General features: G+C 36.1%; 3 protein-coding genes across 5 annotated transcripts in view; 1 reads left to right on the top strand and 2 right to left on the bottom strand.

The window, feature by feature from the left end:
* Positions 1-802: 802 nt before the first annotated feature.
* On the bottom strand, positions 803-5,935 carry LOC132167860 (uncharacterized). 3 transcript variants are annotated; one of them, XM_059578897.1, is made up of 4 exons: positions 5,606-5,934; positions 5,440-5,529; positions 1,407-1,487; positions 803-1,200 (listed from the first exon to the last, which is right to left on the bottom strand). In XM_059578897.1, exons 1-3 carry the CDS (start codon positions 5,858-5,860, stop codon positions 1,410-1,412), a joined length of 423 nt encoding a protein of 140 aa, XP_059434880.1. In that variant the 5' UTR covers positions 5,861-5,934; the 3' UTR covers positions 803-1,200; positions 1,407-1,409. The 3 variants fall into 3 exon arrangements, with proteins under 3 accessions (XP_059434880.1, XP_059434879.1, XP_059434881.1); XM_059578898.1 differs by lacking the exon at positions 803-1,200 and adding an exon at positions 1,825-1,873 and having other exon boundaries at positions 1,399-1,487; positions 5,606-5,935; XM_059578896.1 differs by lacking the exon at positions 803-1,200 and having other exon boundaries at positions 1,202-1,487.
* Positions 5,936-7,040: 1,105 nt separating this feature from the next.
* LOC132187496 (transmembrane emp24 domain-containing protein p24delta3-like) lies at positions 7,041-9,849 on the bottom strand. Its single transcript, XM_059601827.1, has 4 exons — positions 9,240-9,849; positions 8,355-8,567; positions 8,176-8,252; positions 7,041-7,307 (listed from the first exon to the last, which is right to left on the bottom strand). The coding sequence occupies exons 1-4, from the start codon at positions 9,465-9,467 to the stop codon at positions 7,163-7,165; spliced, it is 663 nt and encodes a 220-aa protein (XP_059457810.1). The 5' UTR covers positions 9,468-9,849; the 3' UTR covers positions 7,041-7,162.
* A 2,191-nt stretch (positions 9,850-12,040) lies between these two features.
* The window catches only part of LOC132168997 (uncharacterized), a 1,796-nt gene continuing 797 nt past the window's right edge, over positions 12,041-13,039 (top strand). Inside the window, exon 1 of the mRNA XM_059580120.1 lies at positions 12,041-13,026. Coding sequence (XP_059436103.1) covers positions 12,139-13,026 — 888 coding nt within the window. The 5' untranslated portion in view covers positions 12,041-12,138. The remainder of the gene's footprint in view (positions 13,027-13,039) is intronic.

Genomic DNA, 13,039 nt, shown 5'->3' on the forward strand with positions numbered 1-13,039 from the left:
TGAAATCTTTCCTTTATTTCTTTGTTGAGGTGCTTGTGGAACGTATATTGATCAAACATAATTATCTTACTCAAGCATCTCTCTCTCTCATATGTGTGTGTGCATATACCTACACACATTTTTATGTACATACATATATATATTTATATATAGAATGATATAGATTTACACCTGAGATGAATGATGAAAAGATGCAATAGCTTTCATTTCTTTAGTTAATTAGTATAATTAATTACAAAAGTTGTTTGAAATATTTTATAATCTCTTTTTAAGATTTTGATTAATATATATATATGATATGGTGCACTGAGAAAGCAAACGTGCACTTTAGATGAATATAGATCATTAAATAAAGGTGATGGGTAATTATGCTTGGAATTCTGGAAAAGGATGCATGCTTGTATTGGATCTTATCTTTCAATAAAGCAAGGCAAATTCAAAAGTAATAAAAACTTTATTTATAACTTTAAGACTGATTGCAATTCGAAAGTGAGAAGCTGCTTTTCCTTTGTTAAAAAAAATAAATGGCAAGAAACAAGGAAAGCCTGGCACGTAACGGCATTGCTATTGCATGTATTATTTCAGTATATTTTGCATGTCAATACATGAAGAAAGAATTAGAAAATAAAAAATTACTTTGCACAGAGAAAGTCTTCAATGTAAGAAACTCTACATTGTAGAGTTCTTAACAATGCAACCATTATCATCGAATTATGTGTATCAATTATATGCAGAACAATCAATCAATTAAGAAAAAATTATAAACATTTGTAAAAGTGACAAATATGATGAAATACAGAGACCTATAAGGTAGAATTTTAAACTCCTGAGGATCTTATAAAGGACTAGGAATCTTATGAGGTTCTGGTTTTCCTTCTGATTCTTTTAGGATATTGTTTGACCACATTTTCCAAAAGAAAATGCATAAAAGAAAGAAAGAAGTGGGTGCATGTGACAATCAAAGACAAGGAAGGCCCTGTTGTCGTTTGCAATCATGGACTAATCTCACTAGATAAAAACATATATATGAAAATGACGATCCATTATCAATCACTTTCTACAACCCATAGTGGAGTAGTCCACAAAAGGGAAAAAGAGGCGATGGTGTATTGGACCATTGGTGTTTGTTGATGCAAATCACAGCCTCGGCCTTTATGCTTACTGTTGCTTGAAAGAAACGTGGAAGATGTACAGAACAACCTAACAGAAGAATCAGAATGCCTACTTTAATCAATGTTTAGAATTTACTGTCCATAAATTCCATCCAAGTTCGAATTAAGGTCAAAAGATCATAATACAATCAGCCTTCAATTCGCAGTTAATTAAGATCTTTATATAAAAAAAAATAAAAATAAAACCGTAATATACTAGTATGAAATTATGAATCACTCAATGAGCCTTAAAACCTGTTATTCTTTCAAAGCAGCTGCTATCTTCTTTTGGATGAGTTCCACTCCAAGACGTGGAGATAATCTAGGTAGGATTTCCTGAAACAGAGATTGATTTTTGTCAGAGATATATCACCTTCAGAAAGTGATGTACACCACAAAAGCATTGTCAACACTGAATTTTTTTCACACCCATGCCTGCAAGCTGAACTTTCAGTAAGGAAAATATCTAGTCTTATATTACTTAAAGTTTCTGGCATTATTGGCCAATCCATTGATATTCTAATGCATTCTTTAATAAAGAAGGCGGTGATTTGATTGTCAACAGGGATCCCCCACCATTTAAAGCAAATTATCTGGATAATAAGAAGTTATCTTGCCAAATGCAAACAAAAAATTTTAACCCTAGAAAGTAAATCTCGTAATCGAGTCTGACCAAAAAGTTAAGAGCAGTGTTGACACAATCCAAAAACATCACCATCTCACTTTGGGCAGTGTGAATCATGTGTATGAGTGCACATGGAATTCATTGGAGTAGGTTCAGCAGCCGGCAAAAAGAAAGAAAGCCAAAATGAGAACAAAAGATGAACTGGAGTTGACAATGATATCAAAAAGAACAGAAGAAAAATGTAACTGCTTTACTGCTATGTCACATATGGGTTGAGGATAAACATAATTTAAATAAAATGATAATATAATGAGAAAAAAACATGGTTATTTTTCCATTGAGAAACACAGCCTTTGCCAACATGGATCAACTTGGCAAAGGTTAAGTTCTTTGAGATCATACAAAGGGAAAATTGTTGTACATCAGGTCGATTAGTTGTTTAGTTGGAACTCACATGAGAATTATGAGGAAGTTAATCTGTTAGTCAATCATCTCTGGAGAACAGTATGATCAAAAGTAAATGGAAACAATTGATCTCAAAAACAAATATACGTTGAGGAACAACATGAAGGATGCGTTAGTAACAGTTGCAGCACCTTAAACATGCTATACTAGCTGATAGGCCGACCATATTATTATTTACTCAGCATAGCCTTTACCTCAATTATACTGGTAGGTCACTCAAAAAATTATACTGGTAGCTTACTGCAAAAATTAAAACTAATTAAGAAAACGTAAGGGGCAGCTCATTAAGCTCTAAGACCTGTTTGAGATTGCGTTTGAAAAATAGATCTTTTAAGTCAAAAAATGTTTTTGAACAAAAGCTTCATTTTTAAGCTTTTACCAAAAGTGCGTTTTGGCCATTTTTAGGCTTTTTGGACCCTTAAAAGCGCTTTTAATTTTTTTACCAAACGAGTTTTTTTTTCTTCAAACGGCCTTTTTGAATTTTAAAAGCATTTTTAGGCCCCTCAAACGCAATCTCAAACAGACCCTAAGACTGTTTAACTCCAATTTGACATGGCTCCTTGAAACACTCTACCACTTCTGTCAGTGAGAAGTCCATTGTCTTAGACATGATTTACTACAGAAATCACTTTGTAGGATGCGTAACACTTCCATTAGCAAGAACCTTCAGACTTGTATAGCCTACACCTGAGACAATTATCATCTCATTTCACTGCCTTCTGAGATGCCATATATATATAACTCATGGGCCTTAGTTTTATCTTGAATGGAACATCTACACACATCTAAATACCAATTTAGTATCTAGCATCACAATTATCATCAGAATCCATGTGAAAAAAAACCTTGACAATTGGAAAAGCACCTTTCCTCTAACCAGCACATTTCTTTTGTGCCTATCCTCCCACAACAAAATTTAATCACAGCCCTATACCTATTGGACATGGGATTAATCATTTCAAGAGGGTTTTCCGTGATGGTATGGTGTGGACACTAGATACAGGCCAAAGATCACACGTGTATGGACGCTGATGTGGAAGGACAGCCCATCCCATGACTTTGTGGCCGGGTGATTGAGAGCTGGATATTATGTTATTGCCACGTTTACTATTTAGAATTTTATTTTATTGCCATGTTAGTTATTTGCCTGACTTTGGGCTTCATTTTTTTTATTTTTTTTAGTTTGGGCTTATTGTTATTTCTTTGTTATTGATGAATACAAATAATTTTGACTATTTCTCCCCTGTCTGTTTTCTTCCTCTTCCAATTAATAGAACCTTGTCCAGGCCCACATACTTTGGACTGGTGAAAACCATCAGACTACTTTCTTGAACAGCATGTCCCAGTACTAATAATGAGAATGTATTGTTATTTCAAGTCTTAAAGGATGTGTCAAGACCAGGAAAGCAAGGGTGATAAAAATGAAGACGAGAAAACGAAGAGAAAACTGAAGAAATGTGAGGTATGGCAGAAGATATCGCAACAGTCCTACTACTAGCTTGAAGCAAAACAACCGACAGAATCAATTTCAACCAAATAAAAGTCCTCTTACAGTAAATTGATGATTGTTCATATTTCTCAATATAAGGTTGATGAGTAGTGGGTCCGAAACTTGTGCGCGAGGCAGCAATTTAATAGTACATGTTACATAAAGAAAGAGAAGAAAGCATATTACAAGAGAAATGCCAATAAATTATCAGCAGTTGAAACAAAGTGGGGATTACAATGGGCAAATTCAAGCCCTTCCAAGGCTGGTAGCTAACAAGTATCATGTATACATAGAGTGAGGAAAGATATCATCCTGAATTTCTCTTTTAACCAAACATTAATGAAAATTTAAGGAGATTGAAGGATACAAGAATGAGGAAGTCTTGACCTCAAGAGTTAGTTCAATAGGTCAGTGACTATGCCTCATGAAGCGGAAGTCACTAGTTGGAATTTTCCCTCCCCTTGGGACCAAAAAATTACTTATAAAAAATAAAAAACCCAAGAGCAAGGATGACTTACCTTATAAAAAAAAAATTAAAAAATTAAAAAGAGCAAAGAAGAAAGAAACAATCATTTTGCCATTTCTATATGATAATTGAGTACTCTCTTTTTGAGAAGGCATTCCTAATATGCAAAATCAATCTAACTTCCACCATTTGGCCCCACCATGGATTCTGGAACAATACTTTTAGTTTTAATTGTTAAATCAATATGGTCAGCATCCTTGAATTAGAAGAATTCTGATGATTTTATCTTAGGTCAGTTTTAGTAAACTTGCAGTTTTAAGTTGTTTAATTGGTGTTTAAAACTTGTATGGTTACAGGTCTACCTGATTTTACACTTAGCTGGGCTTATTTTGAGTGTTGCTTAATCATAAAAAAGTCTTCTTCTTTTCAAAGTAAGAGTATCTAAAAGTTTCTGTAAGGTGTTAGGATATTGCTTTCATGTAAGCAGGTATTGTAAAAACAATCTATGAGCTTTTTATGAATGTAACTTCTTCATTTTTTTATAAGTATAAATGCGGTTATAAAAAAACTACTATGAATGTAACTTTTCTGCAAGTTAGCTCTATTATTTATGTAAAGGCTATCTAGGTGAGATTCTAGACGACCAAGTGAGATTCTAAGATTTCCTAATTTTTTCATCATCACAATCTACTGATTTTTAGAAGGGCATCCTTGGTTAACTCATAGAACACCATGGTTACAATGCAACAATCCTCATACCCTTTCAACCATTATTACCATTGGTTTGAATGTCAAACCAGCGAATCATGTGTAGCACCCTTTATAATATAATGTTGCGTACTTGAACATGCTATAACTATCTAAACAACCTTACATGGTAAATTTTCTAACCATCATCAGGGCTAATCCCACACACCAAGTGCAACATAACATAGTTGCAACCACCAATGGCCGTCATCCATTAAGAACCTACATTTATGTGAAGTGGCAAACATGTTCACAAATATTTCATGACATCTAATGGCAGTTTCAGTTCTTCCTTGACGCTACTTGAAAATCATAAATTCCATAAAGGCGAGGAATATTTTTGACGTGTTCATTTCTTAGTAGCACCCTAAATTCCTGAAACTGAAACAATAACTACAAGAAAACGTAGATATAGCTTAAGCTAACTTAACCGAAAGCTTAAATTAGGACAAAATCTAGAAGAACAAGTTTAGCGAAAAAAAAAAAAAAAACTGACCTCAGTGCCATCAGAGAGTACTTTAGCCAATACGGGTATCTCATACTGATAAGCCCTTTCCCACTCAGGATTGCTGGTGATATCCCTTATCTGACAAAACCCACCAACACATTCACAATACACACAAACGCGCACGCGCACACACACACACACAGAAAAGAGAGACCTGCAAATCAACGTCGTGGAGGGAATCAGGGGCAGAAACTAAGAATGCAGCCTGGAGTTTTTCTTTGAGGCCATCACACAAACAGCAACCGGGCTTAGAGTAGAGAACGAGCTTTCTAGGAGGAGCAGAGGAAGAAGGAGACGAAGATGAAAAGGATGAAGAAGAAGCCAGAGGGGTGAAGACCCACCTGGGTCTGAGCCTTTGTCTTGTTAGCAACGCAATTGAGGGTGGTCTTGCCACTGCTGCCATGGCCATTCTTCCAAATCCTCCGACTCGAGTCTCGATAGCTTCACTGGTTTGAGATTGCTAACGTTCGCGAACTTCGCTGTAACAAGTCGGGAGTAACAACGTATGGCGGTTGAGCTTGGGTCTGGGCCGAGGTTTCTAACCACATTGACCAGTTTATTTATAATTAAGCCCGGCTCCAGCCCATCTTTAAATTATAAATTTTCTTAAAATTATCAAATTTAACTAAAAAATAATGGTTATAAGAATCATGAAAGTATGGGCGTCAGCTGCCTAAAGAACATGTTTAGAATTGTGTTTAAAAATATAACTTTTAAATTAAAAAGTATTTTTTGGCCAAACTTTTTCGCTAAAAGTGCGTTTTAATCATTTTAGACTTTTTAGTCATTTAAAAACGCTTTCAATTATTTTTATCAAACATGTACTTTTTTTTTAAACGAATTTTTGAGTGTTAAACGCACTTTTAAACTCTTCAAACATACACCCAAACATCCCCTAAATCACCTATCCCTCGCAAGAAAGTTTTAGGAAGGATAATTGAATGACTAATATGAATGAATTATTCACATTGAAATTCCCTTTTTTTTCCGTAAGAATTGCCTCTTTGAGCAACTATTTTAGTATGGTAAAAAAATTACTCATGCATGAACCATTTTCAAAGTTCATCAATGACCTTAGATTCTGATAGTATCTTGTGTTTTTTATTTCCCCCCACAAGAAAGATATATGGGGACGATTGAAATAGAAGGATCAGAGACACTTCCTATTGTTTGACAAAACAAAACACCTTAGATCAGTATTCTACATTGACTGTTTCCATTCATTCAACAAGAATTTTTTTTTCTTTTTTTTTTTATTTTATTTTGAGGAGGGGGTTGTCAAGGTTGGCTGCTGAATAAGTAACAAGTAACCCCAAGAAGAGGAAAAGTAAACAATTAGAGAGAACAGGCCGAAGAGGATATTGATTTATTTTAGAAATTGAATTCCAGAATTCAAAGGGAGCACATAGTGAAGTGAATCTGTGGATGAAACATGATCTCCTTTAGTGTATTAAAAACCAATCTTACACCTACAATTATACTCCTGCAATTACAGATTCATTTTTCTCACTCTATCCAAAGATAGTATGATATGATAAAAGAATCAACCCCCCTCCCTCCCTCCCTCTCTCTCTCTCTAACAAACAAAAGGTGAAAGAGAAAAGTCAAGACTAAAGAACAAGTATGGTACAACAGGGATAAAAGACTCCTCATTTTTCCACTCTTAAGTTAACTGCAGATTTGCATTAGAAAATCAAAAGAAGAGTAGGGTCTATATAAGCTTCTTCTTTTGAAAGTAGCGCTTCAGGTGCCACAACTGCAAAACTGAAACTAGAATGCAGACTCCAAGGGACATGATACTTAGCCATGCCACTTTACCATTGGTTGATTCACTGACTTCCCTCATATCTGCTTCCCTGTATAATTAAAAAACAAAAATAAGAGAAAAACAAGTGAGTTAAATGTTAGCATAAATATCAATACTTCCAAGTAAGTATGTTCATCTCTAATCTTTTACATTATGTTTGTTTACCCCTAGCAAAAAGGAAGGAAAGAGAAAATTTTTAAACTTTTCCTCTATTTCAATGTTTGGTTTGCTAAGTGGAGAGAAAAGAAAAAAAGTGAGGAGAATATGTCAGCATTTCCCTCTCTGGTCCACCAGTAAATTTGGTTATAGAGATGAGGTTAGGTCTTAGGAGGAGAAGACACTCAAACTTCATTTTCTTCTCTTCACTTTCTCTCCAATCTTTACTAATTTTCTCTTGTATATTAGACAAAATAAGTGTTAATCTTCCAATGATACTATCGAGACTCTTGCCATTTGAAACAATCACAAACACCTTGATGAACCCTAGATAACCTTCTCTGGGTGCCAACATCACAAACACCTTAACCTTTTCTCTTCCAACTATATATAAGCTCACGTAATAAAAAGATTGAAAACCAAGTTAAATTTACTTACTTCATATTTAGTCAAATGATCTTATCTCAAATATTTATATTTCAACCAACAGTAACCCAGGTAACAAAATGGAGATTATTCTAAATTCAAAAATTGTGCACAGCACAGTACAAGGAGAAGCACATCTAGACAAGGGAGCATGAAAAATAACCATACTAAATTCACAGGAAAAAAAAAAAAACTGCCAATGAGCTCTAACTCGCAAACGTCACTTCATCCGCCATAACAATGACGTAGAGGATGAGATTGATCATTCAACACACACTATATGCACGTGTAACTAACCATAATTTAAGGAAAAAAAGTGAGGTAGAAAAAAGTACCTGTTCTTGAGATAAATGAGATTCTCACGGATGGCTTCTACAGCTCCCTCAAGTTTTCGCAACTCAAGTTCAACACCCTACATTAAAGTGTGAAATAAGAAGAATAAGGAAACACAAATGTGTAGATACCTAAATATCATTTGCAAGAATCAAGGGAATAGAGCTTTCAGTGAAGTTACATCTATTTTCTCTTTCCTTGCAACTGAATCCCAATCCCGAGCAGCAATTCCAGTTTTCCAGTCAAGGCTGAGGGTTGTCTCTGCACCTCCTTCATGTTGGCCATCTAGCCAGAAACAAGCCAAGTAGTTCCCAGACTCGGTGGTTGTAAACGCAAACTGCCCATGGGTCACATTTTCTTGGTGGTGAAGATTGTTGCCATAAGGAGATGTTACCTAAAAAACACAAAAAGAGAGCCAACTTGAGGTTGATCCAAAATAATGCAGAGGAACCACTCAAATTTCATAGTATGTGACATTCCTCAAACATCAAACATCACTAATCCTAGGGAAAAGTTGTACTTGTTTGTATTTGGTAAGAAATTGTAAATTTAATCATATAACCATTATTCTAACACACCCTTCTCATGTGGATGTGGATCCAATGTGTAAGGTTTGAACTCAGCTCAACTACTCTGATATCGTGTTAAATCTTCTAACTTCAAACTCAGCTTATCTGCTCGAATATTATGTTAAATCATTTAACTCATTTGCACTGCTCTGATATGATGTTAAATTGCTCAAATATCATGTTAAGTAAACAAGAAAAAGTGAATTTAATCGTTTAAATATCTCAAACCGATTTGGAGAGAACTCAACGCATCCAGATTTCAAAAGGCAACAAATTGAAAATGGGAATCAATGATTTTCTCTTGCAATAATTGCCAAACATTAACTGAATCTTTGTTATGCCATGAATTAATAAACACGATCTGCTCTCACATTATGATCTTATTTAGATACTTCACAGAAATGTTAAAAAAAAAAAAAATCCTATGATATTATCCAGAAATAGAAATAAACTAAAACTGAGACTTAAATTGAGAGAGGAGAGAATAGGAAATTTACCTTAACAGAGATAGTGGGAGTGTGATGGGGCTGAGCAGCCTCGTCGACCACATGGTAATCGGCCAGAACGACGACGTTGGTCTGTATATCCTCCGACATGCACTTCGTACCCGAGCTCGGAACGGTTAGCCATATCGCTTCTGCTATAGGTACGAGGTGACTCGCTAAGCATAGAAGCACCGAGAACAAAACGGCTACTCGGGCGCGTGCGATTAAGTTCTGCGCCATCGATGACGATGAAGGGGTTTGAAGCACGGAGATAGGATTCAGTCTTTCAGATCTCAGAGCGCTTTTTGATTCTCGTTTGCGTATAGATGAGGGGAACTCGCTGAGTGGGTTCGAGTTCCAGTAGAAGTTGGTGCTTGAACGAAGATTGGCCACGCGCTACGATGTTACACGGGAATTGTGTGACGCGCGTGGAAATGAACGATGCGAGTTGGTCTGGAGTTGGGAGCGATGCTTTCCCTTGACTTTTGACTGCAAAATGGCTTGGATTCACCAATCATATTTCATCTGGGCGGGCCACGGAGGACGCGGGAGGTTAGACCAACTGGTTAAGCTACGCGCTTGCGATCTTAATGCGCTGTTGGGCAGTTCGGCTCCGGACTTCTACCTAAGCGCCGTCCCTAGAAGCCAACTACCAAGACACACAGGCGATCTGGATAGCACGCAATTCACACCTTTTTTTTTTTTCTTTTACAAATGGGAAAATGGTAACAGGAAGGATTTTTACCACTATTAATATGAAAGAAAAAGAGAGTGAGAGATCCTAAACAACAAAAAACCAAAAAAGAGTTGTTCCTTAATAATATACCTAAAACAAAAACAACAGTGATAAATTACAAACAAAACGTAGGAAATGAGACAAACAAGTGTCCCGATCTTCTTAATAGAACCACATATAGTGGAAACAAAAGCAAAATGAGAATAGATTAAGGTGAATCTATCTAAACTCTCACTTGGGGACAACAACTAGTTAAGGAAAGCTAAAGTGATAAAAGCATTGTTAGAGTCCAAATAAGGGACTGTAGAAGAGAGAGGCACCAACACTAAATTGATTACAATAGTCTCAACCGTGAGACAGCAACCCATATAACACAAAAGCAACAAAATTCAAACATAATTGTTTGAGTCCAAATAAGGGACCATGGAAGAGAGAGGCACCAACACATTGTTTCAATAGAATTTAGACTGTTTCAATTCGGATTTGTCTTCATATATTTTTTAAATATATGATATTTTTATATTTTAAAATTTGAGCTCTTTGTCTTATCTAATGACATCTCCAGCAACATTAAGTATTTTACCTAGTGAAAAAATACAATATTTTACTTTAGCTATTGTTTTTTTACTATACACTCCAACTGATTCTCTATTTTATTATCTACTTGGTTTAAAATATTATTTATCATTCTTTTTTTTATTATATTATTGTCAACACTTAATTAAAGGGAAAAACAAACACATATATAAAAATCATTCACAAAAACAAAAATAAATACATATGAGGAACATTCATCTCACATACAGGCACTAATTCTTAAAATTAATAACATAAATAATTTTTTTTAATCCAACTGCAATTTATTTGTTTCCATCCATGTGTTTCCATGCAATAAATTTTTTTTTGCATTAAATTTTTTCATCCAACTGCAATTGATTTATTTTCATCCGTGTGTTCCCATGAAATAAATTTTTTCTACATTCAATTTTTTCATCAAACTGTGTGAAGAAATTTTGTATTTGAGAGAGAAACGTAGCAGATGTGAAGAGGTGTTTAGAATAAATAAAAGATGTTGGGTGAAAAGAGGTGAAATAAAAAAATAAAATAAACAAAAGAAAAATAAACAATATTTTATTCATCTAATGTTCTACAGTGAATAGCTCTAAATTGCTATTCACTGTAGCAATGTAGATATTCTAGCTAATGACAAGTTACTCCGTTGGAGATAAAATATATATATATAGCTAATATTGGTTTTTTAGTTAATTAAGGTGTTGAAGATGCTCTTAACACAAACTTCTGAATTTATTTAAACCGTTAAATAAAATAAATTAATCAAATTTAAAAAATATGAGAATCTCATATTTTAAAGTATATGAGGTGATAAATCGGTTTAAAATTGCTCTCTGTCCCAAAAACACAATTTGAAATGCTATTTTACATAAATACTTTTCTTTCCTTTGTGTTGGTCCCTCTGGTTTAATTCTATATATATATATATATATATATATAATAAATTATCATTAAGTTAAGTTACATAAATTTAATAATAAATTTTAAAAAAGTTTTACAGAACATGACAAAAGTTGAAAGAATAAAAAGCCTCTTTATTTTATTTGATGCAATGTGACTCTCAATAAAAAATAAAAAAGCAGAACTCTTGCCCCAAGATAAGACGCTAATGATCCAATTGAAACTAAGGATTAAGGAGGGGCAATAAAAACTCGAATTTAACCGGATTCCTATTCATTCTTACACAAGAATGATAGTTTATTAGTTTAGATGGGTTTGGGATTAATATCCAATCAAAATTGAAACCAAATTGAGGTTAGTGGGTCGTGTTTTTATCTTGAAAAAAGTTTAGGGCACGTAAATGGATGTTACTACGACGTCGTTACAAATTCATATGAGTCATATGACGTCTACATTAGTACACAATTGGTGAACAAAATTTTATAAATAAATATATTTGAGTAATATTATGTTTTACACTGAATAATGATATTTATTTAATTTTAATTATTTAACGACTAACGTCCAGATTCATCTGCTGACTATCAACGGGGATGAGTGGTGATGTTCGTTCTCACCTGCTTCCGATTATCATATCTCTCACTCTTCCCGTACAATAGCTCAACTTCTCAACTCTCAACTCTCCCTCCGCTCGGCTCAGCCATGCACAACGCGGACCACTCCCTACTCTCACTCTCACTCACAACCCTCGTACTCTTCCTTCTCGTCTCAGCCCAAGAAGACCATCAACAAGACACGCCCATCGCTCGCTTCCAACGCTACCTCCGAATCAACACCGCCCACCCCAACCCGGACTACTCCCCCGCCATTTCCTTCCTCAAATTACAAGCCCAATCCATCCAACTCCAAGCCCGAGCAATCGAGTTCACCCCAGGCAAGCCCGTACTCCTCCTCACCTGGCCCGGCTCCAACCCCTCCCTCCCTTCCATCCTCCTCAACTCCCACCTCGACTCCGTCCCCGCCGAGCCCTCCAAATGGGTTCACCCGCCCTTCTCCGCCGTCCGATCCCCTGATGGCAAGATCTTCGCCCGCGGGGCCCAGGACGACAAGTGTATCGCCGTCCAGTACCTCGAGGCCATCCGGAACCTCAAGGCTAAGAACTTCGTGCCCATCCGCACCGTCCACGTGTCCTACGTGCCCGACGAGGAGATCGGCGGGGTCGACGGGGCCGCCAAGTTCGTCGCCTCGAAGGTGTTCGAGGAATTGCGCGTCGGGTTCGCGTTGGACGAGGGGCAGGCCTCCCCTGGCGACGAGTTCAGAGTTTTCTACGCCGATAGGTCTCCATGGAGCCTGGTGATCAAAGCCGAGGGCACGCCTGGGCACGGGTCGAGAATGTACGATAATACCGCGATGGAGAACTTGATGAAGAGCGTTGAGGTTATCTCTAGGTTTAGGGGCAGTCGGTTCGATGTGGTTAAGGCTGGGGTAGCGACCAATTCGGAAGTTATTTCCATTAATCCTGTTTATGTAAAAGCTGGGATTCCTTCCCCCAATGTAAGTGGATATAACCTGTGTAGCTCAAGCCTCAAAGTTAGTTATGTGT

The sequence above is a fragment of the Corylus avellana genome, chromosome ca1 (genome assembly GCF_901000735.1).
Source record: "Corylus avellana chromosome ca1, CavTom2PMs-1.0".
Classification (NCBI taxonomy): Eukaryota; Viridiplantae; Streptophyta; class Magnoliopsida; order Fagales; family Betulaceae; genus Corylus; species Corylus avellana.